Source organism: Rhinolophus sinicus, chromosome 14, assembly GCF_057876585.1.
Source record: "Rhinolophus sinicus isolate RSI-liver-muscle chromosome 14, RSI-T2T, whole genome shotgun sequence".
NCBI classification, from domain to species: domain Eukaryota; kingdom Metazoa; phylum Chordata; class Mammalia; order Chiroptera; family Rhinolophidae; genus Rhinolophus; species Rhinolophus sinicus.
The window spans coordinates 69,822,247-69,847,750 of NC_142514.1; the positions used below are offsets into that span (position 1 = coordinate 69,822,247).

The 25,504-nt window shown below is 33.5% G+C and overlaps 1 protein-coding gene across 2 annotated transcripts in view; it reads right to left on the minus strand.

Annotated features, from left to right (window-relative positions):
• Positions 1-204: 204 nt before the first annotated feature.
• Positions 205-25,504, minus strand: part of GLMN (glomulin, FKBP associated protein) — a 35,696-nt gene continuing 10,396 nt past the window's right edge. For both annotated transcript variants that reach the window (XM_019752979.3, XM_019752989.3), the window contains exons 8-19: positions 19,143-19,330; positions 16,780-16,833; positions 15,360-15,390; positions 15,167-15,256; positions 13,934-13,975; positions 13,760-13,833; positions 12,451-12,535; positions 11,827-11,933; positions 10,841-10,904; positions 1,416-1,539; positions 466-548; positions 205-360 (exon numbers count right to left, since the gene is read on the minus strand). In XM_019752979.3, the coding sequence (XP_019608538.2) occupies positions 247-360; positions 466-548; positions 1,416-1,539; positions 10,841-10,904; positions 11,827-11,933; positions 12,451-12,535; positions 13,760-13,833; positions 13,934-13,975; positions 15,167-15,256; positions 15,360-15,390; positions 16,780-16,833; positions 19,143-19,330 (1,056 nt within the window). In that variant the 3' untranslated portion in view covers positions 205-246. The remainder of the gene's footprint in view (positions 361-465; positions 549-1,415; positions 1,540-10,840; positions 10,905-11,826; positions 11,934-12,450; positions 12,536-13,759; positions 13,834-13,933; positions 13,976-15,166; positions 15,257-15,359; positions 15,391-16,779; positions 16,834-19,142; positions 19,331-25,504) is intronic.

A 25,504-nucleotide genomic window follows, 5' to 3' on the forward strand; every position in this document is an offset into this window, starting at 1 on the left:
ATGTATTGAATTTTAACAGTAGTATTTAGAATACATATATGGGCATTATTTACCATGGAGATAATCTTTTTAAAACCAAAGACTACTACTGATCCATAATGTGCTATTATAGAAACTGATAATTGAGGAAAGCTACATTTATTTTTCTATCAGTAAGTGTTTTATAGAAAAAAAATTTATAAAGGTATTAAATAAATCAGTAGATACAGTATTTTACTAGTTTTTTATTTATTTAAGACAGAGCTTTCACTTTATCCCAGTATTTTCTTCAGAGGTAGACCTTTTTATTTCAATGAGTTCTTCTACCCGAGCCAGAACACTTTCAATCAAATCAAATGTGAAAAGAGCTGAATGCAGGACCTGCAATGCCAAAAAAATTTAGTGTTAAGGCTGCATTTATAACAAAACAAAGCAGAAAAAGAAAAGACTTCAGCTGGATGTAGGTTAGGAAAATTTCAGATCTACCTTAAGCTGCATTTCAGGAGGCATATTAGGGAGGTCTTCTCCACCTACAGTTATAGAACAAAGATCTTTAGACTTCTGGACTTCTGTAAGAGAAGAAAACAAAATTATGTGTTATACTTAACCATTAAAACAACTCTCAGATTTTAATAATAAATTTATAAGCTGCTTTCATCATTCATCTACTTATATCAGGGATTTGTATAAATTAAGTCTTAGTGTTTAATAACTCAGGGTATACTTAAATCAAACTATTAGAAAGTAAAAATATCCAAATTCTCCAACATGTGAACTAATGTTTTTGTAGGTGACTAGCATTATTTTGGATATAAAAATATCCAAATTCTCCAACATGTGAACTAATGTTTTTGTAGGTGACTAGCATTATTTTGGCATATACAGGATGAATGAAAATTTATAAACTTTTTTATTCAGTATATAATTAGAATTATACCCATTACACTAAAAAAGACAAAATTTCTAGTAATGTTTATAGAAATACCACCATGGCTATATGAAAAAGTTCATAAGATTATTATAGAATTGCTGACTTTAAAAAGTAATTTTGGATCTGAGATTCTTTTTCGTAATATGTACAGATTTATTTGAGGGTGGGGTTGAGCGTGGACCAAGTGATACAAAAGGAAGGACAATGATATCCAAACAGAAATACTTATAATACAATTATACTCCTAATTAGGAGTTGAGACTTTAAACCAGAATATGTGTCAGTTTGGTTTAAATCTTTGTTAACCCAATTTCAGTGTTAACTGGCTTATAAATCTAAAAATCATTTTAATTATAAATAAAATGATTTCACTGTCATTGTTCCTTGTTTGCTACAAATCAGACAAGTACAAGATTTAAAAAATGTTATTGTGAATATAAATGGCAGTTTTAAATTTTGACTAATTTTTAGACATAAGCGAAAATGAAACTGCATTATTACCAACCTTGGCTATTTTCTTGGCTATTTTTAATTTCTGCTTCATAATGTGCTTTTGACATATTAAGTCCTGTATGGAGTGGCTTTAAGAAATTATTCTCAATCTTTCCAAGTTCTGTCCATAATCCAGTCTGTTTAGAAGAATTAATGAAAGAATTAGTCATTTGTTTCAACATTTACTGACTGCCTGTTAAACGTGTTTGAGAGTTGGAGAAATGAGAATGAATAAGACATAATCCTTGCCTTTCAAGGTAGAGTTTACTGTTTAATAACGCATTCATTACTACATCGTGTTATTTTATGTGAATACCAATTAAAAAAATATACCACTCAAAACGAAAATGTATTTTGGTCAGTATATTCACTGCTGTGCCATTTAGACAGCTCCTGGTTTTGAGATCTGTGACTTACAAGTTTTATCTATGAGAAAATTATTTGAGGATAATCCACATGGTCTAGGACATTTCTTTCTCTATTAAGCCATCCCCACAATGACTACTTTATATATTCCTTCAATTCATGATCTTTCAATTGATATCCCTGTCACAGATCTAGTTCTAGAGATTCTTTTCCTTCCCTCTTGAAAGAAACTTTTCTAACACAAAGCTGATATGGTCTTTCTTGGTGATAAATGTAGATGGAGATTTTACCTGCCAAAGACAGCTTAGGGTTATTTGGCCATCCATATTAGAGGTTTTTATTCCAAGAGCATTTCTTCATATAGTACTAAAGGAGTGGGGTCATAAAGTCTTTTTATAAAAAGAAAATTCATTGATATTAAGTTTTCAGGTACTCTTTACAAAGGAAAATACCTTAGGTAAAAAAGTTAGGAAACCAATTATCCTTAACTAGAACTGACCATTTGAAAACATTTTGTAATGAACTTATTCTGATCTAAGTATAAGTATTATGACATTTTACATGTAGCGCTCAAAATAAAATCTACACGAGTGTCTATGTTGAATAATTGATAACTTCAGTGACTATCAAACATAACCTTTTAATTTAAATCTGTCCTTTCTCATTACTCGTATAATGCGAGGAAAAGTGGAGTTCTTGGGAGGAACTATCAAAAATCTAAAACCTAAAAATATGCATTTTTTCACTCAGCATCTATGAACTTATCCTAGGGAAGTAACTAAAGATGTATGTTGTAATGATTCCGCTGCAGAGATGTTTACAAAAATAATGCTTAAGGAGTGAAAAACTGGAAGTAATGAAAATATTTCACAATAGATTGGTTAGTAAATTGTGGTTTATCTACACAATGAAAGACTACATAGCCATCAAAATACTGTTTTTCGGAACATATGGTGAGTGGAAAAAAGGTTACAAGCAGTATGATTCCTACAGTGTGATCTCTCTCTCTCTCTCTCTCTCTTTTTAAATATACAGATGTGCTGGCATAAAGCCTAGGGCAAACACTATAATATCAATGATGAATGGTGGGAGTTTGATTGCTTTTCTTTTTGCTGATTTAACCTGATTTTTAAACAATGAACCTATTTTAAGTTGTGTACTTTAAAAAAACATTTTAAATTATGTTTTTAAACTTATATTTCCATAATAAAGTTTTCTTCTCATGGCAAACGTGGGTTATGCAGTAGTGCAGGAGGAACTTCTTCATTGAGCATGTTACTGTACCACATACACCCACTTCTCATTTCTATGTTCATCCCTCTCCAGTTTTTTCTTTACCTTTCTCTATACTTTTTTTTAACCTTCTTTCCCTTTATCTCTAAGTTTATAGGTAGAACCCACTACTACTCCCCAATATCACTGATGGCTTTCAAGGCTACAAAGATTACTAGTGGCCCTCTGCAGATCAAAACACACTCGAACATAAATAAGACTACAGAGAAAACACCCTTTACAAACACCTCATTTTGTCAAATGTAAACATTTTACCACATTCACTTAAAAAAAGTGAAGTATTGAGAGTTGAGAAGAAACATAGGAGTGTTTTTCCTTTATAGCAAATGACTGACAAAATGATTCTTAAATTTATATGGAAAAGGACCTAGAATAGCCAAAAATTTCTGAAGAACAGAGTTGGCATACTCACACTACTTGAGTTCAAGACTTACTATAAAGCTACAGTAATCAAGATAGTACGGTAAAAGAACAGACATAGGTCTCAACAGAACAGAATAGAGTCCAAAAATAGACCCACCATTGTATGGTAAACTGATTTTTGACAAAAGTACCAAGGCAATTCAACAAGTTAAGGATAGGCTTTTCAACACGGTGTTAGAATCAAAACAAAAAACCCTTAATTCATAGTTCACACTATCTAAAAAAAAATTTAATTGAAATGTATCATAGACCTAAATATAAAATCTAAAACCCTAAAACTTTTCTATAAGAAAACCTAGGAGAAAATCTCTGTGGCTTTGGGTTAGGCAAAGATATCTTAGAACCCCAAAAGCATATTATTATATAAAATAATAAAATTGATAAGTCAGACTTTATCAAATTAAAAATTTTTGCTTTTTGGAAGTAAATATTTATAAAACCATACCTAATAAAGGACAGGAAAAGGTTTCCTTTTAAAAAAGTTGTTCTAAGTTGAAAATTTTTTCTTTCACTTTTTCACTTTTACTTATTAATAGAAATTCTTTGAAATCTTATTCCAAAAATGATGATAAACTTAATGTTTTATAGTCACTCTTTGGTATAAATGAACCAAATTTCACCAATTCTCTTCGGCCAACAAGTTTGACCTAATTACTGATACAGGATTTTAAAAAACAAACGTATATTTTATCAAACATTTTTTCTTGAATGTTTTAAATTTCTCCTTTAGAAAGTAATGATTAAAAGTTTATAACAGAGAAATGAGATGTAATAATATATCTAATTTTATTATATTTAGACTATATTCATTAACATTCTACTCATTAATTTCAGGAACATATATTAAAGGGATTACATTTAAGCTTTCCTTCTATAACAATAGTCTTTTGCAATCCACAGACAAGTTTAACATATTGAAATATAAAATCATGTTTCCTCTATAGTTTCAAATTTCATTTCTTAGGCATACCAGAAAATCAGACACGTTAGTTTTGCTACTCAAATATTATCTTTGAAATATGTCAAATGAGATTGCTTTTCAACTAGAAAAAGATGAATATTATTGCTGAGTTCATATGCCCTTCCTAGAACTTTCCATAAGAACAATAAATGAACTTTGATATAACAATGGTCATGCTTAGCTCTGACCAACTGAAAAAAAGTTTCAAGAGTTTGGCTACTCAGTGAACATTTAAAATTAACAAAAAGGTTATTAAAATAATTTGATTGTAGAACTTGACAATTTTACAGACAAGCAGTGAAATTTAGCTTCACAACTACCATGTTTCCCCGAAAATAAGACCTAGCCGGACAATCAGCTCTAATGCGTCTTTTGGAGCAAACATTAATATAAGACTCGGTCTTATTTTATTATAAGACCTGGTATATTATATTATATTATATTATATTATATTATATTATATTAATTATATTATATTAATTATATTATATTATATTATATTATATTATATTATATTATATTATATTATATTATATTATATTATTATATTATATAATAAATATAAAATAAAATACCGGGTCCTATATTAATTTCAGACAGGGTACAGTGCAATAGTGAATTAAGAATGTGAACTCTGGGAGATTGCCCAACTTCACAAACTGGCTGTTCAACTAACTAGCTATGTGACTTTGAGCAACTTATAGTTCACTCACCATGCCTCCATTTCCTCATCTGTAAAATGAAGAAACCAGTAATACTTTTGTAGGAGGATTAAATGCATTAATACATGCTTAAAGCACAATTTGGCATATGGCTCTCAATAAATACATTAACGATTATCATCATCATCATCATCATTATTATATATTAAGGTTCCATATATGGCTATTTTTAGGCTATTATATTTCATTGGCCAATCTATCCAATCTAACCCTCCCTGTGGTAATACCACACTAAATTACTGTGGCTTTGTAATATGATATCTGGCAAGGCAAGTTCCCCTCCACACACCTTGTTCTTCAAAATTGTCTTGGCTATTCTTGACCCTTATCTGCTCCATGTGAAACTTACAATCAACCCATCAAATTCCATTTTAAAAAACCAATTAGTATTTTCATTTGAATTATACTGAATTTTTAAAAACTTTTATTTATTTAAGTGTGTTTTTCCAGAACCCATCAGCTCCAAATCAAGTAGTTGTTTCTATCTAGTTGTGGAGGGCGCAGTTCACAGTGGCCCATGTGGGGATCGAACCAGCAACTTTGTTGTTAAGAGAGAGCACTGCGTTCTAAACAACTGAGCTAACCACCACCCCTATATTTAATTTTTTAATTAATTTGAAAAGAACTGACAACTTTAAGATACCAAGTCTTTCCATCTACATACATAATTAATTCTCTACGTATGCCTTTTTATCTTTCTATAGTGTTATAATTTTCTCCATAAAGTGTTACACACTTGTACATGTTTTCCTAAGTATCTCATATTTTTGTCCAAATTGTAAATGGTAAGTTAGATTTTCTAGCTGACTAAGAATTATCATATTATGTGTTGAACGTATAAAATGTTTTTTCTGTAGCTATTGAGAAGCTCAAGTATTTACTTTAATGTATGAATTACATTAACCTTCCATTACTGGAAATCCAACTTAGTCCTATTACTTAAAAAAAAATTTTTTTGCTAGATTTGGCTTGGTAATATCAGTATCTGTATTCGTAAGTGAGTTAGCCTATATAATCTTCCTTCAGCATACTATTCTCCTCTCTTTCAGTATTAAGGTCATATCTTACTAAATAGACTCCTAACATTAGTTACAACTATGCTTTTTCTAGTTTTCGCAACATTTTATATAAAATTTGAGTATCTATCTGTTTCTTGAAATTATGGTAAAATAATCTGACCTTGTGATGTCTCTTAGATTGTTTATGGCAGTCTTGTTAACTTATACTTTCCCCGAAATTCCATTTCATTGAAGTTTTCAAATTAACTGGTATGTTTTAATGGAATTTTCATACTATTTTTCAATCTGCGCTGTATTTATACTTATACTCCCCTTTTAATTAACATACTGTCTTCATAAATTTTTTATATCAATCTTGCCAGAAACTCGTTAATAATGTCATATTCTTTTCTAATACAAACATTTAAAGCCACTTAGCTACATCCCACAAGTTTTAATATATAGTATTTCATTATCATTCAGTTCTAAATAGTTATTATTCTTTTATCATATATAAATATCTCAAAATATTTTATTCATAATTCATAATATATAGAAGTTCTCAAACTTCACTAAGTTAGATTTCTGTCCTTTACTCAGAGGCTTTCATTGGTAAGATCTGGGGCTGAGCCCGGGCATTTGCATTTATAAATACATTAAAAAAAAAATCCAGGTGATTTTCAGTAAGTTCATACATTGAGAAACAATGATTTAGAACGGCCCTGTCCAATGCCAATGAGGAACTGAATTTTTCTTTTTTAATATAATTTATTTTTTAAATTTATTGGGGTGACAATTGTTAGTAAAATTACATAGATTTCAGGTGTACAATTCTGTATTACATCATCTATAAATCCCATTGTGTGTTCACCACCCAGAGTCAGTTCTCCTTCCATCACCATATATTTGATCCCCCTTACCCTCATCTCCCACCCCCTACCCCCATTACCCTCTGGTAACCACTAAACTATTGTCTGTGTCTATGAGTTTCTGTTTCTCATTTGTTTGTCTTGTTAGGAACTGAATTTTTAATTAAAATTTAAAAAATTAAAATCTAAATAGTCACATGTGGTTACCTTATACTGTACAGGACAGTGCAAATCTAGGAAGTCTTTATTAAGACTTTAGTTGTTTTTAATGGCAATAATTTAATACACAGCCCATAATCATAAAACTTAAAGTAATAAAAACATGTGCTGAAACTAGGCTAAAGAAAATTTGTTGCCCATTATGTTCAGCATAATTCCACAAATCTTTCATATGATGAACAACAGTAATATTTTTAGAAGGATGTAGGAGTGAAAAAGCTATATATAAGACTATTTTCTCTCTTACACTAAAGTTACTGGATCTTTAAAAAAATTACAAAGAAAATCATTTTAAGATTTATTTAATCTCCAATGTCTAGAAAACGTAACTTTTTGAAATGTTCACAAATGCTTACTTTTAATTTTATACCCAAGTAGTCACACTGATGGAGTAGTTTTGAAATCTTTTCAGTTCTAAAGCTTAACTAGACATTTCTGTAGCCTATCTCACAAAAGGAAGACTAGGCAGTTCTACGCTACAATGAAATTTATTGTCAGGACAGGGAACTTGCAAAGGACACAGTCAACCATGCTAATGAAAAAAAAAACAAACAAAAAAAAACAACGAAATGAGTAAGACCCAGTTTTCCCCTTTCTCCTAATCTGTATATGACTTCTTATTTAGGAAGTACTACTGCAGAACTTCTGTCACTTGTAATATTAAGTAACATTTATCACCTGAAGTCATTTGGCTCTGCAAATGACACACAAGGGGTATGTTTTAATCTTGGAGAAAGAAACAATTTAAATGAGAATCCAAAAATATGGATTATATAGAATTATATGTATGTATATATATGCCAGATATTTATAGTTTTTTCCTAAATGAAAAGCATATATGCATACATTACGTAATTCAGTATTTTTAAATTCCTGATACTTTGTGGCTTTTATAATCTCATAATGCTTCCCTTAACCCTATGTTCATTCTATATATTACAATCACAACTTATTTAAGAAAACGAATGGCTAAGCAGGCAGATGAGAAAGGATAGGACAGAAGGTGAGGGAAAAAATTATTATAGGTTATGTTTTAGAATATTATTGTAATTCAAAACTAACTCACATTTAAAGGTACCTACCGAATGAAGAATACTAGGTATAAAAACCAAGTTAATTTTACCAGTAGAGAGGGGGGTTCAAGGTTTAAGAAAAGTTATGTTAAAATCAAGTGTAGGAGAAGGTGCCTATGCAGATAACGAGGCATGAAATAGTAGGGTGAAGAGTAAGTCAGTTGACAGTAGCTTGAAACAGCAGGAAGAGAAATGGATTATTATTCAATTATGAATCACTTTGTATTGAATGGTTCTGTTCTTATTTAATTTCCTTATACACCTTTCTGGTTGCTTTTCAGCTCCTGCTCTGACTATCCTGTCAGCACACTTAACTGCTCAAAAACAGGTACTGATAGGAGTCCTTCTGAATAAAACTACCCACAATTCAGCATCACTAGAGTACCTTTTAGTTTTTCCTTCAACCAAAATTTCTAGAACTCAGAAGCTGTCATTTTTTTATTAACCACAGCAAACAGATTTGCTTCTCATTTATACACACAACCTGTTATAACTGTACTTGGGAGAAATACTTCCAAAATGAACAGGCTCTTAAGTTGCCTGAAAGATATCAGGTTGCCATCTTGGACAGGATTTTTTGCTAATTTCCTTGTATAATTCTTACGGTAACTTGCATGGCAATACTTTGGAATATTTGACCCTTAAGAAAAAATTTTAAAACATTAAATAAGAAAACAATCTTATAAGCTGGTTATAGCTTTTTCTTCACCATATAATGTTCAAACCAAATAAAAGTGAGGCCTTAGCTGTGAATATCGTAGCTGACACTGTATAGTGCTAAACTTCTGTCTTCCCTGTCGAGGCTTCGCCTGTAAGTACTGTGTTTCATACCTGATAAATCTATCAACTTTTAGTCAAGAAGATTCTTTTTCTTGCTGTAAGGCAAATCAGATCATCTCTCAGTATGGCCTTTCCAGATTACTGACAAAGAAAAAACTCATCCCTTAACCTAAGGACACTTTCCTGAAGAAGGGCCTCCACTGATGCTGAATATTACTTGTTATCTTTTCTACTTTTATCAGAGGCTCCTTTAGGAGTCAGGATTTAGTTTGTGATTCAAAGGTTCTGGCCACTAGGTGTGTGTCCTTGTTGCCAGTTAAAGATCCTTTCTGTACCTACATTACTTATGAAAGGTAAAAAGTTAAGAGTACTGACAGCATTATGAAGAATAAATGACATACAGCACCTGGCCACAATAGTGGTTGCCATTGGAGGGGGTAGGAATAGGTGTGGAGTAATGAGTCAGAATTAACTGGGAAGGGAAACAGGCAATTTCTTGTGATAGTAATGTTCTATATTTGATAAGGATTTGGATAATATAGTTCTATGCATTTGTTAAAGCTTGGTCAATGTACACTTAAAATCTGTTTATTTCATTTTATTTAAATTTTAACTCAGAAAAACTATAAACAGATATTAACTCTACTTAATGAAATACAGGCTGAAATACATTTCAGCATGCTGAATGTTTGCAGTTTACCTTGAAATGCATCAAAAAAGTTTAAGAGATTAATGGATGGATACATGATAAAAGTAGAGTAAAATGTTAATGGTAGAATCTTGGGGGTAGGTAAATCAGTGATCACTGTAAAATCCTTTCAACTTGGCTGTATGTTTGAAAAACTTCACAATAAGATGTTAGAAAAGAAAAGCACCCTGGTACAGAGTAAGCACTAGTCAATGACAGCAAATAACTATTTTTGGCTGAAGATGTCAAATCACTGAATCTATTAGATTTAATCAAGAGGGAAGGAAACTGCTACTTTTCTCATAAACTTTTCATTCCAAATATGATTTACTTAAATTAAAAAGAAAAAGCTCTTCAGCATCCTTATATAAAAGTCAATTTCATTTCTTTTATTACTTTCTAAAAAAAGTAACAGGTTAATATCACACGTGATTCAGGTAGTTATAATTAATACAGATGACACATAGGGAAAGTAACTATTAGAATAGAGGATTAAAAAGCAACTGTAATTTTACTGCATGACAAATCCTTCTCAAACAGTTTTCTATTTATTGAATACCTCTAATGATACACTATTAAAAACAAATCCAACTTCCCACACATTATCCAAAACGTGCTGTTAACAGATTCTGTTTAGTGCTGAAAATGCTTGTTATGTCTGTCGAGGGGACATCAAATTGTCAGCATTTTATACATCTCAGACTGAAATCATGACTTAAAGATGGAGGCAACTGAACAGGACACCCAAATTTATGTTGAGCCCCAAAAGGTTAACTTAGGACCTCCAACTTACCTACATAACAGGTCTAAGCAGTGCTTATAGCAAGAGAGCAGAGGTACAACAGAAAAAGGAAAGAGAAGCGGGATGTGGGGTGGTAAGGGCACCTGGGAATTAACTTCAGGTTTCAGGATGATTGTTGGCATTTCTTCCAGCCTTTGTAGCTGGATAAGATGAAATACTGGCTTAAGTAGATATTGATATGAAAATCCAAAACATTCCTTATGCATTTTGAATAGTCAGTTTCTTTTTAAAAAAATTCACTTACTTGATTGTCATTTTCATTATCTTTGATAACCAAATACCTCAATAAATTTAATGAAGCCATTATCCTGTTAATTAAAAATATACAATTTGTTACTTACAGTAGTTTTATAAAGTCAACAGCATGTTAATGAAAAAGTAAGCTAAAATCTAGGAGATATATATATATTTTTTCTTTTTAATTAAAGTTTATTGGGGTGACAATTGTTAGTAAAGTTACATAGATTTCAGATGTACAGTTCTGTAATACATCACCTATATATATCACATTGTATGTTCACGCTAGGGTATATTTTTGTAATTATGTTTACCATTAATATACAGTTGACCCTTGAACAATGTGGGGTTTAGGGGTGCCAAACCCTGCACAGTTCAAAATCTGTGTTAATGTTTTCCCTTTAACATATCTTTTGGAGTAGTAATAACTTATCACTCTGGTTCTCAAAGTTCAAAAATACAACTGTGAAAATTACTTTTTTTTCCTCAAGGAAGCCTTGTTACCTTTAATATTTGAGAGTATCATCTCTTACTTCCTGAATTTTAAGATTCCTTTTATAAATGCTTACAACCATTTCTCAACATCCATTTTAGTATACTGAAAGTGACATTACATGTTCTATGTGAAAAAAAAAATGATGTTCTGGAAAACAAAACAATAAAACCTAAACACATGCTTTTTATAAGTTATACACATGAAATTCTTAGTTTTTAGTCACCAATGCTGTAGTTGCAAATCTCTACAAGCTATACTGGAATGCTGGTCATGCCAAAGGTACAAAATCATACTGTTGGTCACAGTTCTGAAAAGAAGCATTTTTTATTTTGTTTTTACATAGTATCTAATTACTTAAATATGAAAATCTTTATGTAATTTTATGAATTGACCACAGATCATAAAATCACAGGAAAATACTCATACATTTTATTACTTTTTAAGTTCCCTATTTTATTCTCAATTTACTATGTGAATCTTAGTAATGATTACCTCACCTATCTGAATTTTGCAGTAGATCTGTTTCAGCACCCTCTGGGAGAAAGAGTACCAAATCTAGAAGGGAAATCAGCTGTGGTCCTGTAAACCATTTGTTATATGTTCTCTGAAAAGCAAAAGAAAAATTGACAAAGGCTTTAAATAATAGCTTAATAAATTCATGTGTTTTCTAATACCTTGATGCTACAAAAAAAAACTACTATACATTTAAAATATATTTTTTTTAACTTTAATTTCCATTGTATCTTTCACTATTTCCATTTTACTGGAACTAACTCTGCCAGGTTGTGAACACTGGGGCATTCTCTCTCTCTGTTTTCTATATAGAATTACTGAGTATTCACAAACAGATTAGACTCAGTTTCCATTAAGATTTCAAAAGGATATGATGAAACAAAAAGAAGTCATATCATCAGCACAAAGAATATAATTTAAATCTATAGTTAACAAAATTTCAAAATTCAGATTTTTAAAAAAGCAGTAGAAATGAGGAAAAAATACACTCTAATACAAGACAGAAAAAATCCATAGGGCAAAAATCCACATTAATGTATTCCACAAATGAATAAATATATCCTACAAATAAAATAAATTGATAATTGACACCTTAGCTATGGTCTTACCTTTAATGATATGTCAATTTGATTTTTGATATTTTGAATAATAAAGGCCTCCACACCTGAGTGGTTACTTGTATTCAATAAGCACCTTGAAAGCAAAATTACATACATTTGAAATTATTCTGAACTGTATTATAATTAAATGATGCAAGTTTTACAAATTCATATGGGCCATGAGTTATTTCTAAGAATACAAAAACCAGTAAAGACAATTAGCAAGATAATCAACCAATTACAAAGTCACCTATTATGGTTACTGCTCACTAACTAGCAAATTCTATTTTAACTGGATTTTTTCCAACAAGAAATTTCTATCAAACCAAATTTAAATATTTTTATGCATATTGTTGCGATGATTTAACATGGCAAGAATGGGCACTACTATAAAAGCCTAAAAACTCCCCAAATTATTCCCTGTGAAAGGAGACTAGTCTGGTTAAACAAACTTAATTGCAAAAAAGGAAACTCAACATTTCTAGCTTAAGAAAAAAGGGGGATTTCTTGGTAGGATTACAAGTAGATCAGAACAGGAAAGCAGGTATAAGACCTAAGCATCAAATTGAGATTTCATAAACCTGCTCTGACTCTTTCAATAGAAATGAAGAAAAGACAGGATCAAGAGTGCTAGTTCTGGCCAATCCCAAAAAAGGCTTTTTAGCCTTTTTTAACTCATTTTTATTAGCTAGGTGTCAAAAAAATTAAGATCTGCAGGCCAAATGCAGCCTGCTGCCTGTTTTATTGAAACACACCCAGAATCACTACACCCACTAATCACTATAAAGATAATTGAGCAGCTGCAACAGAGACTGGCCCATAAAGCCTATACTTACTATTTGGCCTTTTACAGAAAGCTTGCTCTTTAACTCAGAGAGTTGCTTTTCCCCTTAAACAGCACTATTAATAAGCTCTACTATTAACTTAAAGTGAATAGCCTATCAAAGTTATAACTCCAGAGCCATTAATTTCAACTGTGAATACTGGAGATTATTGACATATGTAAAGTTCTCGCAGTAGTCTTAACAATCTCAGTTTAATCTTTTCAGTCTATTTTAATTTTACAGTATTTCAATTAATTGAATGAAATATATGCTATTATTCATGTAATCTATATGTGCATATAGATGTATCCATAATATTTGATTAACCCTTCTCTATTCATCAGAAATAAGAGAACTTATAATATGAATTCCAAGTAGAGTTGAATTACATGTAAAAACATACTGAAATACTGTAACCTGGAATAATTAAATGGCACTAATTTGTTTTTTTAATCAACCACATACTTTGCAATTAACCATTTCTTGATACCTACCTAAATAATGTATATTTGCCTTGACAATCCAACTTGTTAATATACAGCTGAAGCATAGCTAAACTCTTTTTCCTCTAAAATGGAAGAAATAATATTGTTAAATAAACTGAATAAAGACTAAATTGTTCATTAAAATGGGTTACAATAAGAAATTTAAAAAAACAATTTACATACCAATGTCTCAACTGGGCAAAGTGTCATTATTTTGACTAAGCCCTAGAAATAAAAACAATTTTTAATTCAGATGTTAATAGATTATATTGACTGCAAACAAACAACTACATCATTAATGGTAGATAATAAAAATTCAGAGAAGTGAGGGTAAGAGATTTTAAAATGAAGTAAATTTTTCCCTATGTCTTCATGCCACTATTACATCTATAGGAAGCTAAGTACCGTGTTTCCCCGAAAATAAGATCTATCTAGACCATCAGCTCTAATATGTCTTTTGGAGCAAAAATTAATATAAAGCCTGGTCTTATTTTACTATAAGACCTGGTCTTATAAAATATAATAATATAATATAATATATAATATAATATAATGCTGGGTCTTATTTTACTATAAGACCTAGTAATATAATATGATATAATATAATATAATACCGGGTCTTATATTTTTTTGCTCCAAAAGACGCATTAGAGCTGATGGTCCGGCTAGGTCTTATTTTCGGGGAAACACGGTACAATCCATTTTATAAGTGATATTGAGTGGGGCATTACAAAGTGTACATTTAGAAGTGAATGCTAATTTTCAATTATGCCTAGAGTGGTCAAAAATATCACATGCAGAAATATAAGCCATCGTTAAAATATTCAGGCTTAATACACTGCCATGTTTTTCTATTTAAATAGTGGAAAAACAAATTTCCACATCGACATCCAAGAACCTACTTGACTATGATAACTAACAAACAGTGCTAGGCAAAATATATCATAGGAGGGAAAAACAAAATGTCTTTCTAGTAATGAGTGAATGCACGCCGTGATGAAGTCCTGAGGACTTGAGTTATAATAAAAAAGAGCTTTATTTCCCAAGGTCCCTACAGAAACAAAGTGTTAAAGAAGAAAGTTATGTTTGTCCACTAGATGCTATGCTGTAAACTATGGTAGCCAACTAGCCACATAGAGCTATTAAGTTTAAATTAATTTAAATTAAATTTTAAATTCAGTTCCTTAGTCACACTAGCTACATTTCAAGTGTTCAATGTGGCTAGTGGCTTTCATGCTGTACCGCACAGATAATAAAACACTTTCACCATCACACAAAGTTCTATTGGACAGCATGGGACTAGAGTTTTTCAAAGGATATGGAGAAGAAAGTGGGAGAGGAGTCTGATAAGACCTTTACTTAAGTTCAGAATAGGAAAGAGGTTATTTTTAGGATCAGAATACACATTTCACTTACTTGAGGTACGGTAAGAAAACTCTTGATTTCTAAGTAGTGGTGAAGTAGACTGTTATCTTCTATTCTCAATAAACCATTTTCCAACAGATCCTACAGATTAAAATATATGCAGAGATACATATATGGTGAAGTCAACAGTTATATGTTGACATTACTATGTATTTAAATTACGTTGGGTGCAAACAAATCTTACCAATCCTTTGGAGAAAACAGACTCTTCTGTTCTGGAAGAGAGTATCAGAATTTATTGACATGATTTTCTAAATTGCTTTAGAATGATTCTTCATTTTAGGAAAAATACCAAAAATTCATTTGACCAAAAACTGAAATTTAAAGACTTTAAAAATATGTATCATTAAGGAGAAATTCCGTAAAAGAACTTAGTCAAAATTCTTAATCCATCTTTCATTTATCTTTTAATTTGGCTACTGACATCAAATCTGACCAAAATCAGCCCACTCAGGGCTTATTTCCTGGTATCAATTCAATAGATCTTCAAACAGCAAGTGCTTAGAAATCAATTATACCTCATATAATACTTTGTATTCCAGTTGATTAATCTGTAAAATCTTTTCAATTATTTTTATACAAAAAATAAGTACTTTCCATTTGTGATAATATCTTTTAAAAGTTTTATAATCATTGTTAACAAAATATTTAGGATCTGTGGCAAAAACTATCTCAGGCTCCGGGTTCTTATTCTAACCATGTAAATGTTATGTTTTTGGCTCAATGACTAAACAGCTTGGAAATCTTAAGACTATATCAATACATATTCTCATTGTATGAATATAACAGAAACTAAGTAAAAAGAAATGTAAAATCATTAAGACACACATAATACAGTAAATTTACAGAGTTAGTAACTACTTGTGGAGACCCTTGGAAATTCCTGCCTTGTAGGCCGAGGCTTTGGACATTTGCCATGTTACAAATCTTCCTTCACCTGGGAAGAGATGGGATTGATAAACTGTCACTAGTGTTCCTATAGGATAGTACTGAAGGCTCTGACTGATCTCAAGAGATAAATTAAACATGTTATAAGAAAAGGAAACAAAGCATATAGTTTTGTAAAATTCTTAAATTTTTGTCTGGAAAAATTATGCATGTTACTTTGTAATTTTTTAAAAAGAGAAAGCCTTGCTTCTTAGCATCTCAAGTGAGAAAAGTTGTTGAATGATCAATCAATAATTTAAGTTTTAAAAGGAGGGGTCAAGACACCTTCCTTTTGATGCAGCTCACAGATTGTATCCATGAAACAAAAACAGGGATGAATTGCTTTTATTGACCACCCCTCCTTAAATGGAGGAGGCTACAGTGGGATAGAAGTGTTTTAATTTACTAACTTTTGAAATAAGGGATGAAATCTTAGAAAAAGATGACTTGAAATTCCTTTATAAGACATTATTTTTATATTATCTTGGGTTTAAAATGAGCGATTGTTATAAAACCTTTTTGACTCACTTCTGTCTCTCTCGTGAATATCTGCTTCACTATTTTATAAAATAACCAATTAATTAATTAGGGCATGGCAAAGAGAAGAGTCTCTTATCGTGACAAGGACTTTTTTAGTACTACTATTTAATTCTGAGATGCCATCTAAATGATCTTACCTTTGCAAAAAGACTTCAATATGTCCCATATTAAATTGCAAAAGGTACGATGGGCTAAAATAGAAAAAAATATATACTATATATACTTGTATACACACATGTAATTTTACAAATTTTATATACATACTATTATAGGTTGAATGGTGTACCCCTCAAAAAAGATACTTTGGAATCCTAACCTCCAGTACCTCAGTATATGACCTTATTTGGAGATAGGGTCTTTTTTTGTTTTTAATTGGGGTAGGAATGGGCAGGAGCAGAACAGGAACCCCCCACTCTGTAAGTAATCAAGTTAAAGTGAGGTCATTAGTGTAAGTCCTAATCCACTATGATTGGCGTCCTTATAAAAAAGGGAAACGTGGACAGAGACATGCATAGAGGGAGAGGGCCATATGAACATGAAGGCAGATAGGAGTGATGCATCTACAAGCCAAGGAACATCAAGGGTTGCCAGCAAAGCACCAGAAGCTAGAGGAGAAGCGTGGAATAGATTCTACCTCACAGCCCTCAGAAGAAACCAATTCTGCCCCTGACCTCAGACTTCTAGCCTCCAAAACTGTGAGACAATACATTTCAGTTATTTTAAGCTAACCAGTTTGTGGTACTTGGTTATGGTAGCCCCAAAACTACTGTATTTTGCCATGTATAATGCACTCCCGTGTATAATGCGCACCCACGTTTCAGTAGGCCCAAACTTTCAGGGGAAAAAATTCTTTTGTTTCCATTTTTTAATTCAAATTTTGATATGTTTACATTTAGGTACTTGTTTTTTATACTATAAGGAATTTTAGCATTTATTTTTTAACATATTATGGTACAAGAAATTTTATGTAACAAATAATTACAAAACACAAGAGAAGATACAAGGTACAATAAATTTTATTACCAGCAACAAATTTACGATATTTACCTAGCATAGAAGGCCAAGAACTCTTCGTCCTTGCAACTTTGGCATTAAGTTCAACAAAACCAATTATCGTATTCCAGGGTATTATTTTGCAGATATCGTTACTGATTTCTAGAGTTACACTTTTAAATCATAAGCATAAATAAAAGAATCAAAAACATTTAAATAAATACAGAATTATTACTACCCATGTATAATGTGCATCCTTATTTTTCCCTCATAAATTTGGACAAAAAAGGTGTGTATTATACACAGCAAAATAGGGTAATATACATACCTGAGGCATTTTGGTGGTAGAGTGTTATTAAGAGTATAGGCTCTGGGATTTTTTAGGCAGAACTGTTTGAATTCCACCTATCCCACTAATTAATTGTATGATTTTGGGTGGTATCTTAATTTGTCTAAGCCTGTTCTTTTCATTTGTAAAGTGAGATAATGCTTCACAGGGTTATTATAAAGATTAGACAATGCATATAAAGTGGTTAGCATAGTATTTAATACATGGTGAACATGCCAAGTGGTATCCATTATTGCAATATTTACATACAAATATATCCCATGTATATTCATACATAAACAAACAGATGTATACAAAGAAGTCCACTCAAGGCCTACAAAACAAACACATATTCCTTATTATAGACCTCAAAGTCCCACAGGTGTTGTATTATAAAATTATATATTTATTTTTAAAATAATTTGATAAACTTTATGGGAAAAGAAGGACATGGTCAAACTAATTATGATAGGAAGATTCAACCTAAACAGGGTAGTGATGGAAAGCTTTCCTCAGAAAGTGACATCTATGGATAAAGATGGTTCTAAGCACATGCAAAGGCCCTACAGCAGGAAAGTTCATGACACATTGGAACAAGAAACCAAAGAAGGTCTGTGTCACTAGAGCCTAGTAAACAAGAAAAAAGGTGGTAGGAGGTGAATCAGGACAATCAAGCAAGGACCAGGTCATGCATAAGCCTCAGACTTTATTCTTCGAGCAATAAGAAGCCACTGAAGGGACTTCATTAAGGGACTACTCTTACAAAGTTTCACTTTCTAGTGTGTTGAGAATGAGTTGCATTAAAAGGGATTGATAAATGTCCACTCAGGATTATACCAGTAATCTACTGAAAAGATGGTAATTTAGACTACCCCATGGGTAACTGGCTGGTTCCCTCCCTTATAACCTAGGGTGGTCCCAAATGCTTCAAAACCAAGCCCAGTTTAACATTTTCTGACCCTTGACCCTTATTTCTATCTTAACACCACCTCCTCCCCTTTCTCTACTTGACGACTACTGACTCTAACAGATTACAGGCAGCATAACTTAAAGAGAGCTTTGTTTATACTTAATTCAAAACGTATTAGTACACCAGTAAACATATATTTGGACATTAGATAAATGAGTTTGATGATACTGTTTTTAGAATACATGAATAAACCAAACACTACCTCCTACCTTAAGACCATTGGAAGCTGATCAATACTGATGCCCTGTACAAATACTAGATATGCCAGGGAAGCCATAGAGTCTGCTAATTGTTTGTCTTCTTCTTCCTCAAATTCAAGATAATCCCAAGTCCTCTTTTTCCTTCCATGATTAAAAATCATTTTGGGGAAAGGGTGTCCAATTGCTGATAAAATACCCTGTGAAATGGATAAAAAAGGAAGTTCTAGCAGACAGACGCTAGTGTGTCCCCCGCCCCCGTATTCACATCCTGCATGAGCCCCTCCTTTTGCGTGAGGGTGGAACCTGTGAGGCTTGCTTCTAACCAACAGAATATGTTAAGATGCCTCCCCATTAGATTAGATTATACACAGAGGCAAGGGAATTTTTGCAGATGTGATTAAGGTACCAACAAATTGATTCTGAGTTATTGAGAAGGGAAAATATCCTAGGTGGACCTGACTCAATCAGGTAGGTTTTAAAAGAGGGTCCAGGCCCTCTTTGACAGTCAGAAACTTACCCCTGCTGGCTTTAAAGAACCGTCATGTTATGAGAGGGCCTATGGAGAAGGCTGTGTGGCAAAGAACTACAGGCAGCCTCCATGAGCTGAAAGTGGTCCCAGCCACAGCCAGCAAAAAAATGGGGACCTCAATCCTATTTCAAGGAGATAAATTTTGCCAACAACCTGAAGGAAGTGAATAGGAAGATGAAAAAGTTCCGGAGATGGATGGTGGTAATGGTTGCACAGCAATCTGAATGTACTTAATGCCACTGAACTGTATACTTAAAAATGGTTAAAAGGGTAAATTTTAGGTTGTGCGTATTTTATCACAATTTTTTAAAAAAAGTGCTTCAGGAAAAAAAGGGCAAAAAAGAAAAAAAAAGGGCAAAAAAGAAAAAAAAAGTGCTTCAGAGATATCTGAGAGCAATCCCAAAATGTGAGACATAAAAATATCATGAAATGATAGTTAACAACTCAGGTGAACAGTCCTCAAGGAACAATGCTCCACTGACCACTGTCTGCCTAGAGTGGGCAAGAGGAATACTGGTCAGTGGCAGCGAAGGTTGAGGAAACAGTGCTGATATATCAGGTCATAGGGGCTCTTGTGTCATAAGAGGGAGAAGCATCCTGCATGAGTGGACAGGAATATAGTTTTAACTCTTTTTACTAAGGAGGGAGGGAGGGAGGGAGGGAGGAAGGGAGAGAGGGAGGGAGGGAGGGAGGGAGAGAGAGAGAGAGAGAGAGAGACTCTGGAAATATAAGGTCATTCCTATGCGTCTTATACGATTTCTAAGACTAGTATACGAGAAAGCATCTGACCTTCAGAATCCAATGGAATTGATAGGAGTTTTGGTTCTACCGCATACTAGCTGTGAGACACTGAATGAGCTACTTAACCTCTCTAAAGCGTCAGTTTCCTTATCTAGAAAATGACATAATACCTATGTCAAATATTTATTGAGAAGCTCCACAAAAAAAGTGTAAGAAAGTTAAGCACAAAAACTACTATGTAGAAGTCAAAAGGGAATGAAAAACAACAGCATAATCAGAATGAATAACTTCCACATATTCACTTATTTTTTAAATAAGGGCCTGACATTGTAGGGAATTACAAAGTCAAGTAAAACTTTGCCAGCCTTCAGGGAGTTAAAAATCTGCTGATCCCAGATGGCTCCATTAGTCATTTCAGCACACAAAAGGAAGCATGGAAAATCATCACCAGAGAGTGTTATTCAGCTACCAGACGCTAAATATATACAACTGTACTGATTTTCAAAGCTATCACACAAAAAGTTTATACAGGCTCCAAATCTCTTCTTAATCATGAAGCTCCATTTCTTCATTCAGCCAATGCTATGTGTTTTTTCCCAGAGTAAGGTTAGCGTCTTTAAAAATCATCATATAGGTATGAGACTCTGCAGTTCTGCTCTGGATATCTAGGGTCCACTGTGTTCAAATCAGGGCCTTCACTGTCTGTCCACACACCATCCAGCAGTCTTGCTCAGACCCAGGACGTACCTGCCACTCTACAATTTCTCATGGCAGCCTCTGCCCTATTAGAAACGTTCCTATGCGGCAGCCCTTGGGGCATTCAAGCAGTTCTACACCAAAATACCTTGTGCCAAAGGAGGGATGGCTGAGGCCATCAATCTCAAGCACCCCACTCTTACCTGTACAGAATAGAACACAGAACAGAAAGCACCGCCTCACTTCATCTCCTACCTGATTTCACCTTTCCTTCTTTACTGCTTTGTGCTTCCTCATTGCTGGCTCTTTCTACTTACAATGCTCCTTGCACTGAGATCTTAGGAACTTTCCCCTACACCCCAGCCTCTGTATAGGATGCTTGCTTACTTTATCTTGCTGATTTAATTCAACCTGACTGATTTCTGGTGGGGGCTGCTTTTGTGGGGAAGAGTGCTCTGGGTAAAAGTTTAGGATTATTTTGGTTCCTCCTGCACTTTCAAGGAAAAGCACATTTTTTCTTTGAGGCAGATGCCATAATGCTCTTTATCTGTCCTTATCTCTATTGTATACTGACTTCCTGGTAATTTCCCCACATTCACTGAAGACTGGTGTCTGTTCACAATCTTTACCTCTATCCAACTCGTGCTATAATCCTGGGAAAGTTGGATGTTGGTGTAGATAACTCCTCTACAGGCCTGCCTCATGGTTCTTGATTTCTAAATTCTAGTGACCTTAACTTCTAATCCATTTCAACACCAAATTCCACTCTGATCTCTGTCAGCATTTGGAGCTATTCCATTTGAGATACCTCAAGTCCAACATCTCATTTTCTTACTACAACCTCGTATCCTATCTCTCCTACCAACCTGCTTTTCTCCTCTGATTTCTCTAGTCCTGAGATCTCTTCATTTTTACCTACCCATCTATGCCATCCCAACTCCCCTTTTTTCCCTGTCCAACCAATGCACTATTGGTCATTTGAATTATCTGCACCCTATATTTCCTTTAGCTGCATCTATCCAATAAAATGCCAGCTTTGGAAAGATAGCTATACTCCATCTTCCCTACTACACGCAGGCAGCAGAGTGTAAAAAAATCACACAATACACACTGTTATCACGACAGTGGAGTCTCCACAGCTGAGTGCCCAGCACTAATGATTCATGCTTTCCTGGTCTTCCACCATCTCTTTCCTTTCGCTTCAGTATTACAAATCTCTACCAATTTCCTGAAGCCCCTTATTCAATCCCCATTTCTACCTCCTCCTTCTGAAGAGCTCTCCTTCACCTAGAAATCTGAGGCCAGTGGGTCTGATTCTCCTGAATTATATTCCATTCCTGCTATAAATTTCTCTACGTGCATACCCACTCCTACCTCCTCCTCTCAGGTGGCCTCGAACCTCTGCCAAGCTGTCTGCTTCTCCAGCCACATTTCAGTTATCCCGGAAAATGTTCCTTTTCTCCTCTAATGGTTCCCACCCCTTCAGCCTGTAAACATTCCAAGCCTCCCTATCTCCCTCATTACCTTCCTACCCTAAGCTCATGTCTTCTAGCCTCTCTTCTTCCTTACTCTTCCAAACTCTTTTAAAGAATAGCTTATACTAGTCCTCTCCATTTTCTCATTTTTCATGCACTCCTTTAACCATTCCACTGAGTTTTGTCTCGAACACTCCACTCAAACTGTTCTTCCTAAGATTACCAATGCCATCTTACTTCCTATATCCAATGGATGCTTTTCAACCCCTACTACAGGCTCTCTCTGCTGCATTTAACAGTATCAATCACTTCTTTCTTCCTGAAACTCTACTACCCTGTTTCTGTGATATTTCTACCACCTCTTTGACTCTTCTTCCTTGGTCCCTTTGGTGGGCTCATCTTAAGTGCTGGTACTCTGTAGGGTTCAGTCCTGAGCCTTTTTCTCACATTGATTTACCTCTTTAGGTGGTATCACCCATTCTTACTCAAAATTTCCTCCTTTAAGAACCTGCTCTCTCTGGGTATTAGAAATGTATTAAGAAATTATTGTTAATCTTGTTAGGTGTCATAATGGCATGTGGTTATGTTTTTTAAAAAAGTCCTTACCAATTAGAGAAGCATACTTAAAGACTTATGGATGAAATGAAATATCTATGACTTGCTATAAAATATTTCGGCAGAAAAACAGGGAGCATCAAATAAGACTGGCAAAATGTCAATAATTGTTAAAGCTGGGTGATGGGTACATGAGGGCACATTATACTGTTCTCTCTCCTTTTCTGAATGCTTTAAAAAAATTCCCTAATAAAAAAATATTTTTAAAGCACAAAATTCCCTTGCTCCTTGCTGTATTCTCTATCTCAGTTATTGGTGCCTTCATCTGCCCAGCTACCCAAGCAAAAACCTTATCCATGACTGGACCTTGTAACTATTCTAAATTCAATCAATAACCAGATTTTGTTAATTTTACCTACTATGAAGTTCTCAAATCTGCCCTCTTCTCTTCATCTCCACCCCCCATAATCATAGTCAGGCTCCTCTCATCATTTAACCAAAAAGACGCCTAACGGGTCTCCCTACTTCCAATCTTCTCTCGGTTAAGGACCTCCTCCATTAAAGTGATGAATCCAAAACACAGTTCGATCACATCACTCCCAGGCTTAAAATTCTTTAACTATTTCCAACTTTCATAGCCATCTTCTCAAAATAGGTACATATATCATATAAGGTGGTGTTTATACTGTATTCGGGGGATTATACTGTAGCATTAGCAACAATGAAGAGGCCCCAGACTCTTATGTGCACCTACCCCTCCTTCATCACTCACAGCCTCTTCACTATCTTGAATCTCAGCATTAATCTCATTAAACTAGGTATCTCTGTTTATATCAGTCACCAAATCATCTCTCATCCCCAGAATGTAGTTACCCTAAAATTCTGGCATCTCCTCTTCTAACCTCTTCTCCTATCCCCCCTCAAATTTCAGACACCCTTCAAACGTGGCCTGTGGAACTCAGTCATTAGCAAAATCAATTCCCCTATGGTCTCTTACTTCTTTTGCTCTAAATGAAGTCTGATTCTCCTCTGAAAACAACTGTTTTCTCTGTAACCCTCTCAAAGGGTTGGTATTTTTTCATCCAGATCCAGGCCTGGAAGCAAAATACCTGTTCTCTTTGCTGCTTCTAGACCATTCAACCCACTCCTCTCTAAAATCCCTCTGCTTTAAACTCATTTCATATAAATATACCACTCTACCCCTCTTTGTTGCAGTCATTAACAGACCTCAAGGTCACTCACTAATTGGCTTTCTGACACCACTCTTATCATAATTCTGTGACTTAAATGTACAACCACAGATCCTCTAAGACCCTGGAATCTCAGGTACTCTCACTTTGTCTAGTCCAATGATCTTGGCTTCCACCCTCTCCTTAAAACATTCAGTCCCACGGTCATACTCTGACACTGTTATTAGTAACTGTAACCTTCCCATATTAATTTCAAGCATCCTTTCTTTAACCTCTGATGTTTTCAGCTCACTCCTTATAGTAACCTAATTCCAACAACTTATTAACCACACCAGGACCTACAAGCTAATGATTCCATCATCTTTTCACTCTCACATTTAGTGTGTCCTAACTTCCCTCCTTACTCAGCTTTAATTCCACTGTCCATCATAAGTCATTCCCTGCACACATGCTCAATGCTCCTGCCCCTCCCTTGCTTTGTGGAACTCACAGTTCTCAAAAGCCCAACCTAACCAATTTTCCTCCTACGCTGCACCTGCATTCGTGCAGATGAACATGACTAAAGAAAACCCGCAGCCACAGTTATGGCTCTAATTTGAAATTCATGACTATCAATCTAAGTACATATTTTTCTATATTTAAGAGCAGTTGCCTAATATAGAATCCCAGCACATTTAAAAATACTCTTAATGCATAAAGCCGAGTTGCTTTTAAAATAAAATTTACTTATTTCTGGAGTATTTTGAGAATATTTATCATGAGTTTTAAAATTAGGCTATTCTTTGGCACAGAAATTCCACTTCTAGGAACTTAACAATTAAAGAAATATGCAAAGATTTGGTTAAAGAAGTACTTATCACACACTTAACAGTTAAAAAAAAAAAGGTGAAGTTTGCATAGTAATGAAAATGTTGCAAAAAATCTGTGTTGAACTACCCGGCACTGGTTAAATACATTATGCTAAATCCATACCATGGAATACTATTAAGCCAATGGAAAAATATTCACAGTATGCTAAGAGAAACAAAATAGATTACAAAAGAGTATATAATATTCTTTGAATACATTTATATATATAAATGTTTATTTACTTATGACTATAAAAGCATAAAAAAGTGTGGAACGTACTAATATTTATTTATATTTGGATAATGAAACTATTGCTGTTTATTTTCTTTTTGTTTA